The 25,700-nt window shown below is 44.4% G+C and overlaps 1 protein-coding gene across 2 annotated transcripts in view; it reads left to right on the top strand.

Annotated features, from left to right (window-relative positions):
- Nucleotides 1-126: 126 nt before the first annotated feature.
- LOC115135332 (Kv channel-interacting protein 2) overlaps nt 127-25,700 on the top strand; it is a 182,716-nt gene continuing 157,142 nt past the window's right edge. For both annotated transcript variants that reach the window (XM_065023377.1, XM_065023378.1), the window contains exon 1: nt 127-405. In XM_065023377.1, the coding sequence (XP_064879449.1) occupies nt 333-405 (73 nt within the window). In that variant the 5' untranslated portion in view covers nt 127-332. The remainder of the gene's footprint in view (nt 406-25,700) is intronic.

Genomic DNA, 25,700 nt, shown 5'->3' with positions numbered 1-25,700 from the left:
GCGCTTGCTCGAATCAATCCGGTGACCAAAAGCCTGATAATCCTAGTGTGTGAGTGTGTCTGTAAATGTGTGTGTTCGCAGGCAACAAGCGCGTGTCGCTCACTGGTGGAGAGAGACAGAAGCCAGTTTGGGTAGAGGAGAACGCACATCACCAGAGCAGTCCGGTCTGAAACTGAAATAACGAATTAACAGCCTACCAACGGGCTTGTCATTTAATAACATTTTATCAACCGTTAACTACACATGATTAAAGGAGACAAAAAAAAAAAAAAAACACCACAAAACACAATTGAGATTTATCCTCAATAGTTTCCGTTCCAGCACCGGGAAATATGAAGACTAAAAACCGGGAGCAAAGCTTGTCTGATTCCAGAGAATTGGATGGATCGTATGACCAGCTGACTGGTGAGTGATGGGCTTTCCCAGCCCCGACTTTATTAGACCAGTGAAAGATGCCATATGACTCTCGAAAAACTGGAATAGTTCTGTAGCCAATATATCCTAAAACGGTTGCTTATAAAATTGTTTTAAGCTTGTGCTAGTCTACTTTCGATGCTTCTCAATTGTCATTTAGTGCGCGACCTGTTGTAAATAAAGTGTTGAAGCAGACAATGAAGGCTATATCGAAGTCTTTAAAAAAAAGCGAGCAGCCTTTAATGACCTCATCTAATTACACAATGTATATATTGATTATGATATATAATTGTATATATATGTCATATTGTATCTTTTGTTGTGTTCACATGCATGTTGTTGCGTGAATTGTTAGTGCATGGCGATGGAATCTGTGCGTGGCGCTCAATTTTGCTGATCTGGCTTTTCTACGGGAGTCCATTGGCTGTCAGATTGAGATGCCCAAAACGCATCTGGATTGGAGACATTGGTGCTGGCCTTGAAGTCTTGGTGATATAAAATAAAGTTTGTCATGTTAGTGAAAGTGTGCCTTGTCTAATCACACAAACCAAATTCTGCTTTCTAATTTTTAGGACTGTTTCGCAAAATAGTTGTTGACTTATTATCTTGGGGTCTATATTTAATGAGCTTTGCCATGCTAAACTATTTGAGATTGTAGTCCTACTGGTTTTTGCCACACATTATGTTTCTTTGCTTGTGTGTGTGTGTGTGTGTGTGTGTGTGTGTGTGTGTGTGTCCATCAGGATTTTAGAATGTCACCTAGATGTGTGTTGCCAGAATGTCAAGACAATTTTAATTAAAAACAAAAACTGTGTGTGTGTGTGTGAGTGCAGACAGTCAGCAATACCAAACCCTCACATAATATAAGCAGAGAGCAGAGTTTAGAAGAGGAACTGCAGACAATACTATTATTGTTATATAATTAATGGACTGTATAGGTGTGTGTGTGTGTGTGTGTGTGTGTGTGTGTGTGTGTGTGTGTGTGTGTGTGTGTGTGTGTGTGTGTGTGTGTGTGTGTGTGTGTGTGTGTGTGTGTGTGTGTGTGTGTGTGTGTGTGTGTGTGGTGTGTGTGCACATGCCTATGTGGATGTAATGTGTGTGCTTTGCAAGCTTTCCAAACACTGCCATTCCTTAATGCTCGGTGATGTACCATGAAACACCATTTGTCTGTTTAGTGCCAGCTGCTGGATTGAAATGATAGCATTTGTGGCCAAGGATATTGTTACTCTACAAGAGGCAGGCCATGCACTGGCTGCCGGACACACATAAGCAGACACACACACACACACGCACATACACACACACACTTTGTTTGCCCAGAGACTGTGCTGGGCCAATCTAATCACTACTCTACTGCTGCTGCATTAGGAGCTACACAACCATTTGTAGCCAATTTAATGCATAACAAATAAAGCTATGATTCCATTCCTGGGTCCTAGCCAGGAGGTCTGTCTGTGCGGGCTCACATAGAATTAGAATGAGTTGTTCTTAGAATTAGTAAGTCTAATTCTATGGATTTTGCTCTGACGGGCGTGTGTCTGTTTGTGCGTGCATGCATGCGCGCGTGTGTGTATTTGAGGATCAACGCCTGTCTAGTCTGTAAGCTTTGACTTGTTTTGGGGGGTGAGGTTGTGAGGCTGCACATGGGAAAGTTCTTCCCGGAAAGATAATTTAGAATCAGTCTGTCCCTCGGTTCTGTATGAACAGCTGAAAGGCAGGCTCCAGAATCCACTAGAGGGTTTATTGGGGAGGCTCTGTGTGCTGTCTCTGTTACTTTAAGCCAAGACTGAACCAAAAAAGACATTCCATTGGACAAACGGAATGGTTTAACGTTTAATAGTAATCTCTAAAATAAGAATTTTGAGATGTTCTTTAGAAGTTGATGCTTTTGTTCCTGCAATAACCTGACAATGGCCTGTGCTCTCCAAACGTTTTCTGTCAGCGGCAAATAGATGAAGGATATTTTTCCTGTCATCTCTTGAACATGACCCTGGACTAGCCATAATATGCTTTCTCCTAATTTTCTCTACTTCTCCTTTGTCTTGCTCACTGACCAAGTTTTTCTGAAGGTCCCTTCTTCCCTTGTCCGTGTGGAGGGAAGTCAGATGACTTTCTAAAGTGAAGGTGTGAATCAGTGAACTAGTGCAGGGGAGCAATTCCCATCCTGACTTTGTTTAATGGGTTTTAGAAAGCTGTCAGTAGCTAAGTTTCCATCCAATTGGTGACACATTTATATGCAAATATTCTAAGATCTACATTAAAAAAATATCCGTATTTTCCCACTAGTGTTGTTTCCACCAAAACAACTTCAAAGTCTGTGCGTGATGAGGTAGTGCACACAAAATGTACTTTTTCATGTACCAAATAAAAATCTAAAGTTCAATGTGTTTCCATCGTATTTTCAACTCTACCGATAGATTTGTCACAAAAACTATTACATTAAATAGCAAATGTGCCTACTCTGATCTTGGCATCTGCGCTCTAGCCAACAGCTAGCAGATACAGTGCGGGCAGGCTAGTCTATTGTACATGATGATACTATTATGGATAATATTTGTATCTGTCAAACAGCAGTCAAGCATCAATCATGTCACCAGAATTAGACCCTCAATATTTATTTGAAAGGAGCATCAAGATCACCGTGCACTTTCACCACCCTGTGAATTTCCTCATTCCATCTGTAACCTAATAAACTGCATGGTTTCCTGAGTCATAGTGGCAGGACCACACACCATATCATCGCATGACTCCAAGTTTACTTTGATATGATGGTTATTCTATCAATATTTTCGCGTAAAGGTATTTCCACCACCATTTCTCGCATCATTCATTTTACAGACACAAAAAGATGGACTGGATGTCGAACGAACAAATGATCTATTGGCATTTATTGTACCAAAACTACCTGTTCCCATCACAGCTGTCGTGAATTTTTTTCTACGGTATGACTTTAATTGCATAAAAACTATGGATGGAAGCGTGGTTTGTATGGCTAAAGGGATTGCCGTGAATTTGACAGTATCTTAAAGGCAGCAAAGTTGCAAATAATTTACTGTATTTGTCACGCCCTGTCCATAGAGAGGCTTTTATTCTCTATTTTGGTTAGGCCAGGGTGTGATTAGGGTGGGCATTCTAGTTTCTTTATTTCTATGTTTTCTGTTTCTATGTTTTTGCCGGGTGTGGTTCTCAATCAGGGACAGCTGTCTATCGTTGTCTCTGATTGGGACTCATACTTAGGCAGCCTGTTTTTTTTTGTGGGTATTTGCCTTTGTTAGTGGTCTGTATAGCCCTAATCAGCTTCACATAAGTTTTTTTTTTTTTTTTGTGTCTCTTGTTTTTATTGGCGTCATTCTAAATAAAGGAGAAAATGTATGCTTACCATGCCGCACCTTGGTCCGTTTCATTTCCCTGACGACGTTCGTGACAGTATTTCATATTGCAGTACACCTACCTACTGTAATCTAGAGTAACAAAGCAAGTACTGTGTAATGAAACACATTCTACAACAGGTTGGTCAAAACAAGCATTGTGATAGGTTGAGACGCATTCTAAGCCATACTAATAAACCAGTTTAGCGTGGGTAAGCCTATGACTCAAAAATGGGCATCTCGTTTTCTGTTCCATCTGAGAAATCCCTATGCATCCAGAGTCCTATCAGCCCAGCCAGACAAATCATTTGATCTCCCCTGTAAAAAAACATCTAGACATTATTTCCCCTTTCTTCTAGCCTAACCTGTGGTTTGCAACAGCAAAATGTTTTTTACAAACTTTGTTGTCTATCTCTCGACATTTGCAGCATTGTTTCAATATTGAAATTCGATAACCAATGTCCTATTGAGAATTAATGTGTCAGGACTAGATGGACATATTTTCTCAGCCAGTCAAAATCATGAGTAAGCATACTTTTATGGATATTTACAAATAAATTAAATCAAGTCAAATGTATTTATATAGCCCTTCTTACATCAGCTGATATCTCAAAGTACTGTACAGAAACCCAGCCTAAGACCCCAAACAGCAAGCAATGCAGGTGTAGAAGCACGGTAGCTGGGAAACACTCCCTAGAAAGGCAAAACCTAGGAAGAAACCCAGAGAGTAACCAGGCTATGAGGGGTTACTACCGCTCCTGCGGTAGAGACTAGAGAATTGAAAACAGCAGGTCTGGGACCGGTAGCACGTCCGGTGAACAGGTCAGGGTTCCATAGCCGCAGGCAGAACAGTTGAAACTGGAGCAGCAGCACAGCCAGGTGGACTGGGGACAGCAAGGCATCATCATGCCAGGTAGTCCTGAGGCATGGTCCTAGGGCTCAGGTCCTCCGAGAGAGAGAAAGAAAGAGAGAAAGAGAGAATTAGAGAGAGCATACTTAAATTCACACAGGACACCAGATAAGACAGGAGAAGTACTCCAGATATAACAGACTGACCCTAGCCCCCCAACACATAAACTACTGCAGCATAAATACTGGAGGCTGAGACAGGAGTGGCCAGGAGACACTGTGGCCCCACCGATGATATCCCCGGACAGGGCCAAACAGGCAGGATATAACCCCACCCACTTTGCCAAAGCACAGCACCCACACCACTAGAGGGATATCTTCAACAACCAACTTACCATCCCGAGACAAGGCCGAGTATAGCCCACAAAGATCTCCGTCATGGCACAACCCAAGGGGGGCGCCAACCCAGACAGGAAGATCACGTCATTGACTCAACCCACTTAAGTGACGCACCCCTCCTAGGGACGGTATGGAGGAAGAGCACCAGTAAGCCTGTGACTCAGCCCCTGTAATAGGGTTAGAGGCAGAGAATCCCAGTGGAGAGAGGGGAACCGGCCAGGCAGAGACAGCAAGGGCGGTTCGTTGCTCCAGAGCCTTTCCGTTCACCTTTACACTCCTGCAGACCTTGCAGACCATTCCATAAAAATGGAGCTCTATAGGAGAAAGCCCTGCCTCCAGCTGTTTGTTTAGAAATTCTAGGGACAATTAGGAGGCCTGCGTCTTGTGAACGTAGCGTACATGTAGGTATGTACGGCAGGACCAAATCGGAAGGATAGGTAGGAGCAAGCCAATGTAATGCTTTGTAGGTTAGCAGTAGAACCTTGAAATCAGCCCTTGCCTTAACAGGAAGCCAGTGTAGGGAGGCTAGCACTGGAGTAATATGATCACATTTTTTGTTTCTAGTCAGGATTCTAGCAGCCGTATTTAGCACTAACTGAAGTTTATTTAGTGCTTTATCCGGGTAGCCGGAAAGTAGAGCACTGCAGTAGTCTAACCTAGAAGTAACAAAAAAAAGGATGGATGAATTTTTCTGCATAATCTTTGGACAGAAAGTTTCTGATTTTTGCAATGTTACATAGATGGAAAAAAGCTGTCATTGAAACAGTCTTGATATGTTCGACAAAAGAGAGATCAGGGTCCAGAGTAACGCCGAGGTCCTTCACAGTTTTATTTGAGACGACTGTACAACCATCAATATTAATTGTCAGATTCAACAGAATATCTCTTTGTTTCTTGGGACCTAGAACAAGCATCTCTGTTTTGTCCGAGTTTAAAAGTAGAACGTTTGCAGCCATCCACTTCCTTTTGTCTGAAACACAGGCTTCTAGCGAGGGCAATTTTGGGGCTTCACCATGTTTCATTGAAATGAACAGCTGTGTGTCATCCGCATAGCAGTGAAAGTTAACATTATGTTTTCGAATGACATCCCCAAGAGGTAAAATATATAGTGAAAACAATAGTGGTCCTAAAACGGAATCTTGAGGAACACCGAAATGTACAGTTGATTTGTCAGAGGACAAACCATTCACAGAGACAAACCGATATCTTTCCGACAGATAAGATCTAAACCAGGCCAGAACTTGTCCGTGTAGACCAATTTGGGTTTCCAATCTCTCCAAAAGAATGTGGTGATCGATGGTATCAAAAGCAGCACTAAGGTCTAGGAGCACGAGGACAGATGCAGAGCCTCGGTCTGATGCCATTAAAAGGTGATTTACCACCTTCACAAGTGCAGTCTCAGTGATGTGATGGGGTCTAAAACCAGACTGAAGCATTTCGTATACATTGTTTGTCTTCAGGAAGGTAGTGAGTTTCTGCGGAACAGCTTTTTCCCCAAAAAATTGAGAGGAATGGAAGATTCGATATAGGCCGATAGTTTTTTATATTTTCTGGGTCAAGATTTAGCTTTTTCAAGAGAGGCTTTATTACTGCCGCTTTTAGTGAGTTTGGTACACCGGTGGATAGAGAGCCGTTTATTATGTTCAACATAGGAGGGCCAAGCACAGGAGGCAGCTCTTTCAGTAGTTTAGTTGGAATAGGGTCCAGTATGCAGCATGAAGGTTTAGAGGCCATTATTATTTTCATCATTGTGTCAAGAGATATAGTACTAAAACACTTGAGTGTCTCTCTTGATCCTAGGTCCTGGCAGAGTTGTGCAGACTCAGGACAACTGAGCTTTGGAGGAATACGCCGATTTAAAGAGGAGTCCGTAATTTGCTTTCTAATGATCATGAACTGTTCCTTAAAGAAGTTCATGAATGTATTACTGCTGAAGTGAAAGCCATCCTCTCTTGGGGAATGCTGCTTTTTAGTTAGCTTTGCGACAGTATCAAAAATCAATTTTGGATTGTTCTTATTTTCCTCAATTAAGTTGGAAAAATCGGATGATCGCGCAGCAGTGAGGGCTCTTTGATACTGCACGGTACTGTCTTTCCAAGCTAGTCCGAAGACTTCCAGGTTGGTGTGGCACCATTTCCGTTCTGATTTTCTGGAAGCTTGCTTCAGAGCTCTGGTATTTTCTGTATACCAGGGAGCTAGTTTCTTATGAAAAATGTTTTTAGTTTTTAGGGGTGCAACTGTATCTAGGGTATTACGCAAGGTTAAATTGAGTTCCTCAGTTAGGTGGTTAACTGATTTTTGTCCTCTGACGTCCTTGGGTAGGCAGAGGGAGTCTTGAAGGGCATCAAGGAATCTTTGGGTTCTCTGAGGATTTATAGCACGGCTTTTGATGCTCCTTGGTTGGGGTCTGAGCAGATTATTTGTTGCGATTGCAAACGTAATAAAATCGTGGTCCGATAGTCCAGGATTATAAGGAAAAACATTTATTCCATGGGACAAAACTAGGTCCAGAGTATGACTGACAGTGAGTAGGTCCAGAGACATGTTGGACGATGATGGCTCCGAAAGTCTTTTGGATTGGGTCTGTGGACTTTACCATGTGAATATTGAAATCACCAAAAATTAGAATATTATCTGCTATGACTACAAGGTCCGATAGGAATTCGGGGAACTCAGTGAGGAACGCTGTATATGGCCCAAGAGGCCTGTAAACAGTAGCTATAAAAAGTGATTGAGTAGGCTGCATAGATTTCATGACTAGAAGCTCAAAAGATTAAATATCTTTTTTTTTGTAAATTGAATTTTGCTATTGTAAATGTTAGGAACACCCCCGCCTTTGCGAGATGCATGGGGGATATGGTCACTAGTGTAACCAGGAGGTGAGGCCTCATTTATTTTACACAGTAAATTCATCAAGCTTAAGCCATGTTTCAGTCAGGCCAATCACATCTAGATTATGATCAGTGATTAGTTCATTGACTATAACTGCCTTTGAAGTGAGGGATCTAACATTAAGTAGCCCTATTTTGAGATGTGAGGTATCACGATCTCTTTCAATAATGGCAGGAATGGAGGAGGTTCTTTATTCTAGTGAGATTGCTAAGGCGAACACCGCCATGTTTAGTTTTGCCCAACCTAGGTCGAGGAACAGACACGGTCTCAATGGGGATAGCTGAGCAAACTACACTGACTATGCTAGTGGCAGACTCCACTAAACTGTTAGCTAACAGCCTGCTGCCTGGCCTGCACCCTATTTCATTGTGGAGCTAGAGGAGTTAGAGCCCTGTCTATGTTGGTAGATAAGATGACAGCACCCCTCCAGCTAGGATGGAGTCCGTCACTCCTCAGCAGTCCAGGCTTGGTCCTGTTTGTGGGTGAGTCCCAGAAAGAGGGCTAATTATCTACAAATTCTATCTTTTGGGAGGGGCAGAAAACAGTTTTCAACCAGCGATTGAGTTGTGAGACTCTGCTGTAGAGCTCATCACTCCCCCTAACTGGGAGGGGGCCAGAGACAATTACTCGATGCCGACACATCTTTCTAGCTGATTTACACGCTGAAGCTATGTTCCGCTTGGTGACCTCTGACTGTTTCATCCTAACATCGTTGGTGCCGACGTGGATAACAATATCTCTATACTCTCTACTCTCGCCAGTTTTAGCTTTAGCCAGCACCATCTTCAGATTAGCCTTAACGTCGGTAGCCCTGCCCCCTGGTAAACCGTGTATGATCGCTGGATGATTCGTTTTAAGTCTAATACTGCGGGTAATGGAGCCGCCAATGACTCTGGATTACTTTGCTGTTATTCTAGCTGCACGATTTGCAAGCAAGGTTTTATGAACGTTGCTAGCCAGTATGGCAACGGCGCATTTAGAACTCGTGACTGGGTCGTGTCCATAGATAAAGAACAAAAAGACTTCACGACGACTGTCTGGCAAACGATCGAATGAACGTACATCTTTTCTCAACCAGTTTAAACCATGAATCATTTCTATGGATGTATACAAAGAAATGTCAATAGAAAAACAGGTCAAACAACATGAAACGCAGCTAGTTTGTTGTATTACCAGCTTCAGTTTGAAGTGATTGCGCTAGCTGTGTAGTTGTCTAGCTCCTCTGAGCAGTGTCCTGACGAGCGGGCACGTCGTCTATGCCAGGCAAAATCGCATATCATTAGCTCATTGTTTTATGGATGTATCCAAAACAGCTTAAACAAAAGCAAATACAGCTATTTTGCTGTTATTGTAGCTGCACTGTTTGACCTGAGTGTGTTAGCCGTAGTTGGCTAGCTATCACGCAAGGGATAAGAGCCAGCATGGCAACCGAACATGTAGAATGAACAACTGGGTTGCGTCAAGAGCTATAGAACAAAAAGACTTAATGACTCGGTCGCGTTTCTGGCAACCCAACCGATAGAATGAACGGCCAGCCGGCTTGGCCAGTAACCATAGATGTGGCTATATTTTTGTTGAGGGATGAAATAGTAGCCTATGAATACATTTATCAAAATAATGGCTATAATGCTACTGTAAATGTAATGAATGAATTGATTAATGAATAGATGGATTAATTAAATTTTACCTTTATTTAACTAGGCAAGTCAGTTATGAACAATTTCTTATTTTCAATGATGGTCTAGGAACAGTGGGTTAACTGCCTTGTTCAGGAGCAGAATAACATAATTTTACCTTGCCAGCTCGGGGATTCGACCTTGCAACCTTTCGGTTACTAGTCCAACACTAACCACTAGGCTACCTGCCACCCCATTTAAAGTTTTAAGACTTGCTGCCACTCCAATCTGTCTCCTATACAGTTTAAAATGATGGTGCACTACTACCACATGCCAGTTAAATTGGTACATCACTCTCACTAACGGATGCAACCAGGGATACTGTATATAATGACGAGGTGGTCTTGTCTTGCCCTAACAATGGGAGTCGCAGAATAAGCCCATTATAAACTCATTCAATATTGCTGTATTTCCCACTTGGACAGATTTTGACGGGAGTGGAATGGACCCTCTTGCTTCATCTCTGTCTCTCTTGTGCAACAAATATAGCCACGTTTCAAAATATGTAAATGAGCCAGAAACAACAGTACCATGCACCTGGTCAAAAGGTTTTTGGTGTGGCTGTTTTCTGTGGGATTGAAATACAGTACAGTTTGAAATACAGCAATTTTTCCACCACCCACAACATTTTCCCATAATGCACCATCATTTACAGTATGGTGTAGTAAAATGTTTCACAGTGTTTTATTGTTCATAATGCCCCAAATGACCGCATAAATTACAGTTTTCCGTTACAGTGTATCATGATGCATTGCACCACAGGGCCCGCCCGATGCATATTTTTAACACCCATCCCTAGATGGGTTTTTAGACATTAGGAACTGAAGAATGGGTGGTCCGTATTCCACACGACTGTGCTAGCCTAATAAGCTAAAGCCTATGAGGAGAGCTCTGGTAGATAGTAATGTGGTGTGTTTTAATGGTATGTGTCAATACATGTTTTATGTAGATCAGCTCCCCTGTGGTGAAACAACAGATGCAGATTAGCTACTGGTCTCCATCCCTGGGTCTATTGTGGAAACAAACACATGAGATAGGATTTGACAGTACTGCTGTCTGTAAGTGCACGTGACTTGCCTTTAAGGTAGCATGGGAGGAGGAAAGTACAAGCAGAGGCACAGCTAATGGTGGTCTAATCACACACACACACAGCGATCTCAGAGTTGTCAGTCAGAGCTGTTCATCGAGTTGATAGTGGATAATTAGAGGGTTCATATCCTAGCTGCTGATGTGAAAGCTGTCCATCTGTCTATCATTATACCTGCCTGCTACATTACATAGTCCGAGAGAGAGAGAGAGAGAGAGAGAGAGAGAGAGAGAGAGTGAAAATGAGAGAATGATATGTGTGCGAAGAAGGACTGGTGACTCAGAACTCCTTCTCTTAACTCTGGAACTCTGCTTGCATGCTGTGTGTGTGTGCCTTTGTGTGTGTATGAGATGTGTGCTTGTTATGAGACTGACCTGTGTAACTTTAAGGTAGTGTGGGTGGTCTCTAACCATCAGCTTTTGATAGAAGAGAAATGTAGCCCTCTAGAAATACTGTAACTCCCTCGCAGCCCGTTGTAGCATACTGTTCTCTGTGTGTGTTTCTTTGTTAGTGTTTTTGCACATATGCATGTATATTTCTCTGTGTGTATGAGATGTGTGCGCGTATATCGGTCTGTGTGTGTGTGTGTGTGTGTGTGTGTGTGTGTGTGTGTGTGTGTGTGTGTGTGTGTGTGTGTGTGTGTGTCTGTGTCTGTGTGTCTGTGTGATGTGATGTCTCTTGAGTATCGTATCTGAGGCGGAAGAGCAGATTACCATACAACACTCCTATAATTACCTCATCTTTCAGCAAGCGCTCTCAAACACAATGGGGAATGATACCACATGCACGCACACACGCTCGCTTGCACGCATACATGCATGCACACAAGCACGCAATGGTGTGTGTGCGTTATGCCATGTCAACAGTCAACCCAGAGGACATCATGGTATTGAACACTGGTTGTAGAATGAAATTGTGTTAACCAGAAAATACGTGTGTATTTGTTTGTAATCTGACCAGATAACACCCAGCATATGACTTTCCCATGATTCCTTTACCTGGTTGTTACAGAGACCATGACAACAACGAGTTCACAACCTTGTGCCACATTTTTATGGGAAGGGGGTTCCACTCTTGATCTCATCTCCTTGTGTCCATCTACCTCTGGTATTCAAGTGACTGGATGACCTGTAAATGTCACATGCCCCTCCATGGCCCTCTCTGATTTGGCCTCTTTCTTTCTCCTCTCCATTGTGGATTAGAGCTTAAACCCACTAACACTCATGCTCTCCCGTCGTCGTTGTGTTTTCTAACCCATTACACACTATAACACACCTACAGGCTAACAAAGAGAAATGCCCTGTGGAAAGACAGAAACATATGCAAGGTAATAGTGTGTTTTTGTATAGTATGTGTTTATGCATTGTTTCAGGGAAAGTGTGTACATACCTTTATATGAAAAAAATAAAAAAGAATGATGCTTTGGGGGGGAAAGAGACTAGTGTGTGTGGGAACTTGTGAGTCGTGTAGTGTGTATGTCTGTGTGAGTAATGTATTGTGTTTGTGTGTGTGTCCAGGTTTGCGTGCGTGAGTGAGTGAGTGGGTGTGTGCAAGTTAAGTGAGTGTTCTTTAAGCACATTAGTTGTGTGTGAGAGCATAAGTAGGATGTTGCTGACTACACTGGATGGTGGGCAGTCTGCTTTTTCTGCCAGACACGAATATCCAATTAATTTAAGAGCTGGACATGATCCTCCAACCCACACACACACACACACACACACTCACACTCACACTCACACTCACACTCACACTCACACACAGACAGACACACAGACACTCAGAGGGGGGTAAGACATTTTAAATCAAATTTGACATTTGTTATTGTGACAGTGCAAGGGGTTTTACACTGTCTGGGGGTCGGGCATAGACATTGACTCAAAGGTAAAGTCACATTAGACAGGAGCTCAGTGCAAACAAAAAGGTTGTTATTTAGAAAAAGGAAAATGCAGTCCTGGCTCTTCAACTTTACAAGGTTCTGACTTTTACAGAATTAAGCTAAAGCTTAAACACAGCAAAACACAAATGTCCCAGCCATACCGCTCACGTGTACTCTCAAGAGTGCTCTCCCTATAACAGAGTGAGAGCCTCACACCTTGAAGGGAGTGAATGAGGTCATTTGATTAAGCTGGCCCGGGAGGGCGGAGTTTGCCTCCCGGCCGTGATCCTGGTGCCCCGCTCTGGCCGACGGCAGAGTCACCTCAAAAGAAAAGTGACGTATTTTAAGCACATGGAGTAATGAGTAGGATTCTGTGTTTTCACATGCAAAAGTCTAATGTGCCTTTACCTTTGAGTCAATGTCTATGCCCGACACAGACAGTGTAAAACCCCCTGATAAAAACGCTTTTTCTGTTGTCCCAATGAAAACTCATTTGAAATTTCAAACATATATTCTATGGAAAAGAGTTGTTGACAATATGACAGAGCTGCGTAGATTAGTATTGGATTTGAGCAAGGCACACCTCCCTCGCCGGCTTCGCATGGTCACGTGACAGGCCAGAACCCGGTGCAACCCGGGCCAGTTTAATCGAACCCCCTAATTTAGAGGGCTGCCGTGCTGCACCACAGGTGTCTAGCCTCCTTTTTCTTCCTCATCCCTTCCAAGCCCTCTACTCCCTCCTCTTTATCACCCCTTCTACTCCTCCCCCCTCCCCCTTGTCGCCCTCCTTGTTCTCTCCCTACCACTGAATCAATAGGGTTAGGATCTTCCACTCCAAATGTGAAGACTTCACTGGACACAGGGCACAAAATGTACAATCCAAGATGGCGTAGCAGTCGGACGTCTTGTCGTGTCGTGTCCCTTGTATATATACTTTTTTTATTTTATTTTTTTAAACATATTTTTCTTCGCATATCTTTTAAAACATTTTGCTAAACCTCAACTTCTAAATACTCTCCTGCAACCCGCCTCACCCAATGTAGCTATTTTTTTCTCAAGTATTTATATCTACTTTGGATCCGGAACCCCTCAACTGAAGCTAGCCAGCTAGCTACCAGCTATCAGTCAGCAAACCATTGCTAGCGGTCTTCAGCTAACCGGTCATCAGCTAACCTTTAGCTCGGAAAGCTCTCGCCAGTTCGAACAACGCGACTCTAACCAGAGCATAACGGACCTATTATTTTTTATCCCCGGATTCCCACCGGATTCCCACCGCAAACGGAACATTTTCAGCTGGATTCTTCACAACTAGCTATCTAGCTAACCGCAACCCCGGATGATTACTCCAGGCTAGCGTTTCCACCCACTTAGCTTGAAGCTAGCCCGGCCAGAGCTCCTGTACTACCACCGAAGCATACTCCTGGGCTACAATATCCGGACCCACGACCGGTCTATCGATGTCACCGCATGAAGAGGAATAAACAGACTCACCCCATCGCGACGTCCCCGAAAGGCTAACTTTCTAGCCCTTGCTATCTCCTTGCTTGCTAATTCGGCCTGCTAACTGCTAGCTTGTTTAGCCCCGGTCCGCTAACTGCTACCTTGTTTAGCCCTGGCCTACTAACTGTTAGCTTGTTAGCACAGGCCTGCTAACCGTCTGAATCGCCGCGTCCCAAACACTCACTGGACCCATATTTACTTTCTATCTCTTTTCGATTTTTTATTTGTTTATACCTTCCGGTAACCTGCCTCACCCAATGTGATACGGAATCGCTATTATTTTAAATTTTTACAACACACTCAAGAACCTCCAGAAGCTAACCAGCTAACTAGCTACAAGCTATTTAGTCATTGTTAGGGGCTTTTACCTTTTGCACAGCCAGACAGTTTTTTTTTACCTGGATAACACTCGCCAGTCCAGCTTCCCTGCCCCATCCAGCGCTGCCCCCCTGGACACTGATCACTTGGCTACATAGCTGATGCATGCTGGATGTCCATTAATCACGGTACTCCATTCTGCTTGTTTATGTTTTATCTGTCGGCCCCAGCCGCACTCAGGCTCTGTGTGTAGTTAATCTGACCCTCCCTGCCTAGTCAACGCCATTTTACCTGCTGTTGTTGTGCTAGCTGATTAGCTGTTGTCTCACCTACTGTTTTAGCTACTGTTTTAGCTAGCTCTCCCAATTCAACACCTGTGATTACTGTCTGCCTCGCTGTATGTCTCTCTCAAATGTCAATATGCCTTGTATACTGTTGATCAGGTTAGTTATCATTGTTTTAGTTAACAATGGAGTCCCTAGTTCCACTCTTCATACCCCTGATACCTCCTTTGTCCCACCTCCTACACATGCAGTGACCTCACCCATTACAACCAGCATGTCCAGAGATACAACCTCTCTCATCATCACCCAGTGCCTGGGCTTACCTCCGCTGTACCCACACCCCACCATACCCCTGTCTGCGCATTATGCCCTGAATATATTCTACCATGCCCAGAAATCTGCTCCTTTTATTCTGTCCCCAACGCTCTAGGCGACCAGTTTTGATAGCCTTTAGCAGCACCCTCATACTACTCCTCCTCTGTTCCGCGGGTGATGTGGAGGTAAACCCAGGCCCTGCATGTCCCCAGGCACCCTCATTTGTTGACTTCTGTGATCGAAAAAGCCTTGGTTTCATGCATGTCAACATCAGAAGCCTCCTCCCTAAGTTTGTTTTACTCACTGCTTTAGCACACTCTGCTAACCCTGATGTCCTTGCCGTGTCTGAATCCTGGCTCAGGAAGGCCACCAAAAATTCGGAGATTTCCATACCCAACTATAACATCTTCCGTCAAGATAGAACTGCCAAAGGGGGAGGAGTTGCAGTCTACTGCAGAGATAGCCTGCAAAGTAATGTCATACTTTCCAGGTCCATACCCAAACAGTTCGAACTACTAATTTTGAAAATTACTCTCTCCAGAAATAAGTCTCTCACTGTTGCCGCCTGCTACCGACCCCCCTCAGCACCCAGCTGTGCCCTGGACACCATTTGTGAGTTGATCGCCCCCCATCTAGCTTCAGAGTTTGTTCTGTTAGATGACCTAAACTGGGATATGCTTAACACCCCGGCAGTCCTACAATCTAAGCTAGATGCCCTCAATCTCACACAAATCATCAAGGAACCCACCAGGTACAACCCTAAATCTGTAAACAAGGGCACCCTCATAGACGTCATCCTGACCAACTGGCCCTCTAAATACACCTCCGCTGTCTTCAACCAGGATCTCAGCGATCACTGCCTCATTGCCTGTATCCGCTACGGAGCCGCAGTCAAACGACCACCCCTCATCACTGTCAAACGCTCCCTAAAACACTTCTGTGAGCAGGCCTTTCTAATCGACCTGGCCCGGGTATCCTGGAAGGACATTGACCTCACCCTGTCAGTTGAGGATGCCTGGTCATTCTTTAAAAGTAACTTCCTCACCATTTTAGATAAGCATGCTCCATTCAAAAAATGCAGAACTAAGAACAGATATAGCCCTTGGTTCACTCCAGACCTGACTGCCCTCGACCAGCACAAAAACATCCTGTGGCGGACTGCAATAGTATCGAATAGTCCCAGCGATATGCAACTGTTCAGGGAAGTCAGGAACCAATACATGCAGTCAGTTAAAGCTAAGGCCAGCTTCTTCAGGCAGAAGTTTGCATCCTGTAGCTCCAACTCCAAAAAGTTCTGGGACACTGTGAAGTCCATGGAGAACAAGAGCACCTCCTCCCAGCTGCCCACTGCACTGAGGCTAGGTAACACAGTCACCACCGATAAATCCATGATTATCGAAAACCTCAACAAGCATTTCTCAACGGCTGGCCAAGCCTTCCGCCTGGCTACTCCAACCTCGGCCAACAGCTCCGCCCCCCCCCCCCCGCAGCTACTCGCCAAAGCCTCTCCAGGTTCTCCTTTACCCAAATCCAGATAGCAGATGTTCTGAAAGAGCTGCAAAACCTGGACCCGTACAAATCAGCTGGGCTTGACAATCTGGACCCTCTATTTCTGAAACTATCCGCCGCCATTGTCGCAACCCCTACCAGCCTGTTCAATCTCTCTTTCATATCGTCTGAGATCCCCAAGGATTGGAAAGCTGCCGCAGTCATCCCTCTTCAAAGGGGGAGACACCCTGGACTCAAACTGTTACAGACCTATATCCATCCTGCCCTGCCTATCTAAGGTCTTCGAAAGCCAAGTCAACAAACAGGTCACTGACCATCTCGAATCCCACCGTACCTTCTCCGCTGTGCAATCTGGTTTCCGAGCCGGTCACGGGTGCACCTCAGCCACGCTCAAGGTACTAAACGATATCATACCGCCATCGATAAAAGACAGTACTGTGCAGCCATCTTCATCGACCTTGCCAAGGCTTTCGACTCGGTCAATCACCATATTCTTATCGGCAGACTCAGTAGCCTCGGTTTTTCGGATGACTGCCTTGCCTGGTTCACCAATTACTTTGCAGACAGAGTTCAGTGTGTCAAATCGGAGGGCATGCTGTCCGGTCCTCTGGCAGTCTCTGTGGGGGTGCCATAGGGTTCAATCCTCGGGCCGACTCTTTTTTCTGTATATATCAATTGCTGCGGGCGATTCCCTGATCCACCTCTATGCAGACGACACCATTCTATATACTTCCGGCCCGTCCTTGGACACTGTGCTATCTAACCTCCAAACAAGCTTCAATGCCATACAACACTCCTTCCGTGTCCTCCAACTGCTCTTAAATGCTAGTAAAACCAAATGCATGCTTTTCAACTGTTCGCTGCCTGCACCCGCACGCCTGACCAGCATCACCACCCTGGATGGTTCCAACCTTGAATATGTGGACATCTATAAGTACCTAGGTGTCTGGCTAGACTGTAAACTCTCCTTCCAGACTCATATCAAACATCTCCAATCGAAAATCAAATCAAGAGTCGGCTTTCTATTCCGCAACAAAGCCTCCTTCACTCACGCCACCAAACTTACCCTAATAAAACTGACTATCCTACCGATCCTCGACTTCGGCGATGTCATCTACAAAATTGCTTCCAACACTCTACTCAGCAAACTGAATGCAGTTTATCACAGTGCCATCCGTTTTGTCACTAAAGCACCTTATACCACCCACCACTGCGACTTGTATGCTCTAGTCGGCTGGCCCTCGCTACATATTCGTCGCCAGACCCACTGGCTCCAGGTCATCTACAAGTCCATGCTAGGTAAAGCTCCACCTTATCTCAGTTCACTGGTCACGATGGCAAGACCCATCCGTAGCACGCGCTCCAGCAGGTGTATCTCACTGATCATCCCTAAAGCCAACACCTCATTTGGCCGCCTTTCGTTCCAGTTCTCTGCTGCCTGTGACTGGAACGAATTGCAAAAATCGCTGAAGTTGGAGACTTTTATCTCCCTCACCAACTTCAAACATCTGCTATCTGAGCAGCTAACCGATCACTGCAGCTGTACATAGTCTATCGGTAAATAGCCCACCCAATTTTACCTACTTCATCCCCATACGGTTTTTATTTATTTACTTTTCTGCTCTTTTGCACACCAATATCTCTACCTGTACATGACCATCTGATCATTTATCACTCCAGTGTTAATCTGCAAAATTGTAATTATTCGCCTACCTCATGCCTTTTGCACACAATGTATATAGACTCCCCTTTTTTTCCTACTGTGTTATTGACTTGTTAATTGTTTACTCCATGTGTAACTCTGTGTTGTCTGTTCACACTGCTATGCTTTATCTTGGCCCGGTCGCAGTTGCAAATGAGAACTTGTTCTCAACTAGCCTACCTGGTTAAATAAAGGTGAAATAAAAAAAACAATAAAAAAACAAACAATACGCACCACAGTCTTACAAAATACAGTAATTTGTTGCTTGTTGATTTAGAAGGTTGAGGCCAAGGGGCACATCTTTCCCACACCAACCGACATAGATTTCTTTCTGGTGCAGGTTTGATCTGGGGTGTGATGGGGGTTCTCTGTTTGATAGATGATGAAAGGTCCTGTTTTTAAGTTTTAAAGTTGGTACAGCATGGCACTTAATAACTTCAGGATCTTTGGTTTGATTACCGCTAGGGTCAATCCATAAGAAAATATATTCACACTCTGCCACTACTGTAAGGGTTTTTGGATAAAAGCATATATTATATTTGTATTATTGACGTGTATTGTGATTGAGTAGTTATGTGAATTGGCATTCATTTGGCTGTATGACAGTTGAATTGACCCAAGGTAGTTAAAATCATCTTTGATGATAACAAGACAGGAGTGTTGTCTCTACATAGTAGAGATGGTCCTACAGTATAGCGATAACTGTCATAGACACTTTGCTCCATTGTCACCTTCTAGCTATGTGTGTTGTTGAAATGCAAAATTCCTACTGGCGCTTATTGGTTTGATTCAATGTGTCACCTAATTTGGCATGATGAATTTGACACATTTCCCTGTCCAGCGCTCTCTAGTCTGGGCTAGTTGAAGCGTAGGAAGCATGCGTTTTTACTCGCTCAAGTAACAACACAATGTGGTCAAAGATTTAGTAACTTGGTTACAGATACAATCTGGTTACCTATAACTACAACCATACTCATGCTTTAGCATTTTTACATATTTATAAATGTATTTGGGGATATCTTCTGACCTACCCACAATGCACTATTGAATTTGACTTTACTGCTATTAGCCCATAGAAACACATTGAAAAACAGCTTCATACATGGGATAAAAAAACAGCTGGTCCCGGCTACTACCAAAGAAGTCATAACACAAGTGCCACTATGCTGTCAAATCCCCCCACATTTCTAGTTTGACCAGCAACTAATATTTTTTAATTCGGTTGTCATATTGGCTGGTGTGCTAGCATCAAACTATTAACTAGCTTCTAGCCTAGTGGTTGATATGCAATGCGATCTCGTTGTAATGAACAGTGTCGAGTGTCCTGGCGAAAAGGCAAACTGTTCTAGCTATGCCAGGCAAAATTGGGCATTATCAGCAAAAATAAATTGATGCATGCCAGCAAAGCCACTACACAACACTAAACAATACATTTATTCCACTTTAAGAGTGACAAACGGTGCCCAGAAACTGTTAGGGCTTACATAAAGCTGCCCCGACAGCGGAACATTCCTTTCAGCATCATGAGGTGAATCCTTACTACTGCTATACCTGGCTATCAGCAGAGCCTTGTCTGACAGCAAAAAAGTTAACTCAGTCTCATTTACTGATATGTCTGACTTTATTAAATACATATGGTTTCTACTGACTCCTTGTTGATTTGTATAACTAGATAAAAAACTCATTCTCCTTCAATAATAATGAATGCCAAAATGAGTTTTGACTTTTGATAAAACTATACTAAATATAATCACATTACCAGATAATTGACTGAAACATACTATTTTGCAATAATAAATCCACTGACAAGTGAGACCATGGCCATTGTGGAACAGGGAGGGGATGTAACTTCCCTCTTGGAAGGTGCCTAGGAGCCTTACTCTGGGCGCACACCGAACAGGAAGAGACATAAACACCTAACGTCCCTAGCCAAGGTGGACCACCAATACTTCCCCTTGAGACCCCGCACTGTCCTCGCTACACCAGGATGACCCGAAGAGGGTCGTGTGTGAGCCCACCGAATCAGTTGGTCACGAACACCAAGCGGCACGTACTTACGACCAGCCGGACACTGAGGAGGCGCAGGTTCCGCCCGTAACGCCCGCTCGATGTCCGAGTCCAGCACCCATACCACTGGTGCCACCAGCCTAGAGGCTGGAAGGATGGGAGTAGGATCGGTGGGCCGATCCTCCATTTCATAGAGACGGTACAGCACGTTGGCCTTCGTGTTCAGGGAGCCTGGTCTATAAGACAGAGTGAACCTGAATCGGGTGATGAACATGGCCCACCTTGCCTGATGTGGATTCAGTCTCCTAGCTGCCCAGATATACTCCAGATTCTGGTGGTGGGTCCAGATGAGAAAAGAGTGCCTAGCCCCCTCAAGCCAGTGTCTCCACACCATCAGGGCCATTACCACTGCTAACAACTCCCCGTCCCCCACATCATAGTTACGCTCCGCCGGGCTGAGCTTCCTCGAAAAGAACGCGGACGGGCAGAGTTTTGGTGGCGTACCCGAGCGCTGTGATAGCACGGAACCCACCCCAGCCTTCGACACGTCTACCTCCACTATGAATGCTAAAGAGGGGTCCGGGTGCACCAACACAGGTGCATCTGTGAACAGCGCCTTCAACCTATTGAAGGCTCTGTCAGCCTCTGCCGACCTCCACAAACGCACCGGCCCCCCCTTCAGCAGTGAGGTAATGGGGGCTGCTACCTGGCCAAAACCCCGGATAAACCTCCGGAAGTAATCGGCAAACACTAAGAACCGCTGCACCTCCTTCACCGTGGTTGGAGTCGGCCAAATACGCACAGCCTTAATGCGGTCACACTCCATCACCACCCCCGAGGTGGAAATGCGATAACCTAGGAAGGAGACGGCTTGTTTGGAGAACACACACTTCTCAGCCTTGACCATATAGGTCATGCTCCGGCAGTCTACCAAGCACCAAGCCCACCAGAGACACATGCGCGGCGCGGGTGGCGGAATAGATCAGAATGTCATCGATATAGACAACCACTCCCTGCCCATGCAGGTCCTTGAGAATCTCATCTACTGGAGCTGGAGCCTTCTTTAACCCATATGGCATGACGAGGTACTCATAATGATCCGATGTGGTACTAAACGCGGTTTTCCACTCGTCTCCATCCCGAATAAGCACCAGACGTTTTTGTAAAAAAAACGTGCTCTGTGAAATGATTTCACCGTCGTAGCGATGAGAGGTAATTGGGTAACTAAACCCCACCGTGATGGCATTTAGACCTATATGATCAATGCACGGACGCAGACCTCCCTCCTTTTTTTCACAAAAAATAAACTAGAGGAGACGGGTGAAATGGAGGGCCGAATGTATGCCTGTCCCAGAGATTCCGTAACATATGTCTCCATTGCCATGTCTCCTCCTGCGACAATGGGTACACGTGACTCTTGGGAAGCGCAGCGTTTACCTGGAGATTTATCGCACAATCCCCCTGTCGATGAGGTGGTAATTTAGTCGCCCTCTTCTTACAGAAAGCGATTGCCAAATCGGCATATTCAAGGGGAATGGTCCCTCGGGAGCGCAAGACGGAGAGCGCCGGAGCCGGATGCGGAGGGAGGAGAAGGTGGATTCGTCGGAGGAACCGGAGGTGAAGAGAGGAGACCACTCCTCTCCCAACGGTCCATTCTGTCCATCATCTGATCCATCGCCGATCCCATCCGATGGAGGACGGTGGTATGATGGAGGACACGTTCCTCCATCGATGGAAGGGGTTTGGCAGCTGCTCCTGCTGACTCCATTACAAGGTGCGGGATTCTGTAACGTACTGGGTGTAGTGGGTGAGAAGTCAGGCGCAGGAAGCAGAGAGTTCAGGGCAGTGCTATATTTAATGCACAAAACGGCGAACATAAGCCAACCCCACGAAAACACAGGGCGCACAACAAAACAAATGCCCTAAACACGGGGACTTAAACTGTCCAGCAAAACCCACTAAATGGGAAACACGTAACCCACAGACGTGCACACAAGTACCAAAAAACATTACCGCACAAAGAGCAGGCGGGCCTACTGGTAAATAAAGCCCAACTAATCAGAAAATACACAAACAGGTGAAACCAATGAACAGAAAGGGGAAAAAGGATCAGTGGCAGCTAGTAGGCCGGTGACGACGACCGCCGAGTGCCACCCGAACAGGAAGGGGAGCCACCTTCGGTAGGAGTCGTGACAGCATGATTGTAGCAGGTTTACTAACGTGTTAGTTCTATTAGCTATGTTGACATTACTTTAGCTGTGTGTAGGAGTTACGATATGGTTTGGCTTGGAAAGGTTTTTTCACCTGGTCACATACAGCTGATGTGTTGTGCATTGATGTCCACAAATGACAAAGGGAAAAGATGAGAGGAGGAGAGCGCATAGGTGCGAGAAGGAATGCAACATGGCTGTTATGAAAGTGATCTGTGTTTACACGTGATCAGGGGTGTATTCATTCCATCGATTCTGTTGAAAAATGTTTCCTAAACCGAACAAAACATTAATAAACATACTTGCATTTGTCTAATAGATACTCTTGTTTGCAACTGTTGGACTAATGATTACACCCTACATCAGCTAGATGCAGACAAGAGTGTACAAGGCAGTATTGAATGTGTCACTGTCTGTCCATGTGTCACTGTGATGTCACCTCACATTTTTCTCTCGATCTGTGTGGACCTATGTTGTAAACTTTCCTTCATAGGCTAGGTTGTAGCAACCTCATGATGGGTTTAGGGATAATTTGAGTATCATGTGATAGCCTAAACCTATCGTTGTTACATTTAACTGGGTGATTTAAATATGAATGACAACCATCCAATATGCTGTAATATATATAATTGAAGTCAGGCGTTTACATACACCTTAGCCAAATACATTTAAACTCAGTTTTTCACAATTCCTGACATTTGATCCTAGTAATAATTAATTCCCTGTCTTAGGTCAGTTCGGATCACCACATTATTTTAAGAATGTGAAATATCAGAATAATAGTAGAGAGAATGATCTTTTTCCAGCTTTAATTTCTTTCATCACATTCCCAGTGGGTCAGAAGCTTACATACACTCAATTAGTATTTGGTAACATTGCCTTTAAATTGTTTAACATGGGTCAAACGTTTCGGGTTGCCTTCCACAAGCTTTTGGCCCATTCCTATTTGACAGAGCCGGTGTAACGGAGTCAGGTTTCCTTGCTCGCGCACACTTTTACAGTTCTGCCCACAAATTGTCTATAGGATTGAGGTCAGGGCTTTGTGATGGCCACTCCAGTACCTTGACTTTGTTGTCCTTAAGCCATTTTGCCACAACTTTGGAAGTATGCTTGGGGTCATTGTCCATTTGGAGGACCCATTTGCGACCAAATTTTAACTTCCTGACATGTCTTGAGATGAGGCTTCAATATATCCACATTATTTTACATCCTCATGAAGCCATCTATTTTGCGAAGTGCAGTCCCTCCTGCAGCAAAGCACCCCCCACAATGTGCTTCACGGTTGGGATGGTGTTCTGTAAAGTAGGTAAACTTCTGACCCACTGGAATTGTGATACAGTGAATTACAAGTGAAATAATCTGTCTGTAAACAATTTTGGGAAAAATTACTTGTGTCATGCACAAAGTAGATGTCCTAACCGACTTGCCAAAACTATAGTTTGTTAACAAGAAGTTTGTGGAGTGGTTGAAAAACAAGTTTTAATGACTCCAACCTAAGTGTATGTAAACTTCCGACTTCAACTGTATATGGCCATGCTCATTAAAAAAACAAACATCCTCCTTCATCTTTAACGGCACTGACCACTACTGCTCTCTTAGGTCACTAGTGGTCTGTGGGGTAATAGTAGAGGCAGCCAGAATCAATGCTAATGAGTTTTAATCTGGGAGTGTATCTTGGGAGGGAGGACTGGGATCGTTAATTAAAATAAGCACTGCTCTCCTCCTCCCCTGTAAATGCACACTGATCTATATATGCTTACTGTGCAGAGAAGAGAGGGGAGGAGGAGAGATTTGGGGTTGTGGACACATTTCTTTCCCTGCAGTGTCACGCTGTTGAAATACCATATTTAAAAAAAAATATCCGCTTTTTATGACGAAGTATTAATACAGAAGGTGCCACAAAGCACCACTCCTGAGTCGTTAGTGTCTCAGTCTCTCTCTCTCTCCCTCTCTCTCTCTCTCTCTCTCTCTCTCTCCTTTTTAAGCACTTGTTCTCTGTCTCTCTCGCGCTCCTCGTCAGTCAGTCAGAGAGAGAACATGCATTAGTGGATGGCATTCCACCATTAGCTCAGTCGGATTGTATTATACTAACAGCAACCATAACCGTGTATGTAGGTGAAGAAGACAGGAGCATATGATTCAATAGTAACTGCATTCACACTGGATTTTGACATTGTTTATAAGCTGATGAGCCCTCTCCCCAAACAAAACCCCTGTCTGTATCTACGTAATTACCAGTGGATTTTTGGGAGGGATAATAGAATTCAATACAAATCCTGGCTTGTCAGTGAACTAGTGTCCCCACTGTCCTTCACTCTCTCTTCTTTTACCCCTCCTCGATATTCATGACTCATGCAGTGTGTATGTGTGTGTTGAAAGTCGTAGTGAGTATTGTCTTGTCTCATCATCAGGGTTATAATCACTGATCAGATGTAGTCTCTCGTCCTTTTCTAGTCCTCTCTCTCTCTCTCAAACCCCTCAAACCATACAGTGTGAGATCGACAAAGAACAAGAGGATGGCAGGAGGAGAGAGAGGAGATAGAAAGAATGGAGAGGGAAAGCGGAGGAAGTTGGCAGTTAATAGTATAAGCTGCCCAAAGCGCTAGCTGTGCTATGTACCTTAGAGTATTTTACCGCCTGCCATATAGTGAATATAGTCAATATTGTCAATACCATAACCCCTGCCTTGGACTCATACCCAACTGTAGCTTTATACTCTTATACACTGCGAGCACACACACACGCACACACACACACAAACACACACATGACTCAAAAACCCACATGCAAATAGGGGCACACACACAGACGTGTACACATGCACATACAGACACACAGAGTGACACGTATACCTACACACACACGTCCTGTTGTGAGCTGAAAGATAGCGCCACAGGGAAACACTGTGGGTGGACTGGTAGTCAATCAGTTAGTTTAGACAGGAGAAGAGCTGTAGTCAATATTTAGACAACACCAAAGTGGACAGGTCCTAGTCGATATCTGTCAGCCTGTCAGTCATTATGTCAGTATAAACAGAACAAACCAACTATTTCCCTGAGTAGCTTGCAGCCCACTCAAACGTGTCATGTGACTAGGTTGTTGTGAGCTTGCCCTCAAACCGCAGGGTTGCTGGTCCAAGCCACACTCTGATCATTCACCCTCAATAGCCTCAGTGATAATGTATGAGTGATTATGGTTTGACTCCTACATCATTTTTATATAGTTGAAAAATAGTGACACCCTGTAGTTGGTTGACTCTGAAATAGGTGCCAGTTTAAGATAAGGAGAGGAGAC

Source organism: Oncorhynchus nerka, linkage group LG10 (assembly GCF_034236695.1).
Source record: "Oncorhynchus nerka isolate Pitt River linkage group LG10, Oner_Uvic_2.0, whole genome shotgun sequence".
NCBI lineage: Eukaryota > Metazoa > Chordata > Actinopteri > Salmoniformes > Salmonidae > Oncorhynchus > Oncorhynchus nerka.
Note: the sequence above shows the minus strand (reverse complement) of the source record. Positions and strands in the feature narration are given on the sequence as shown.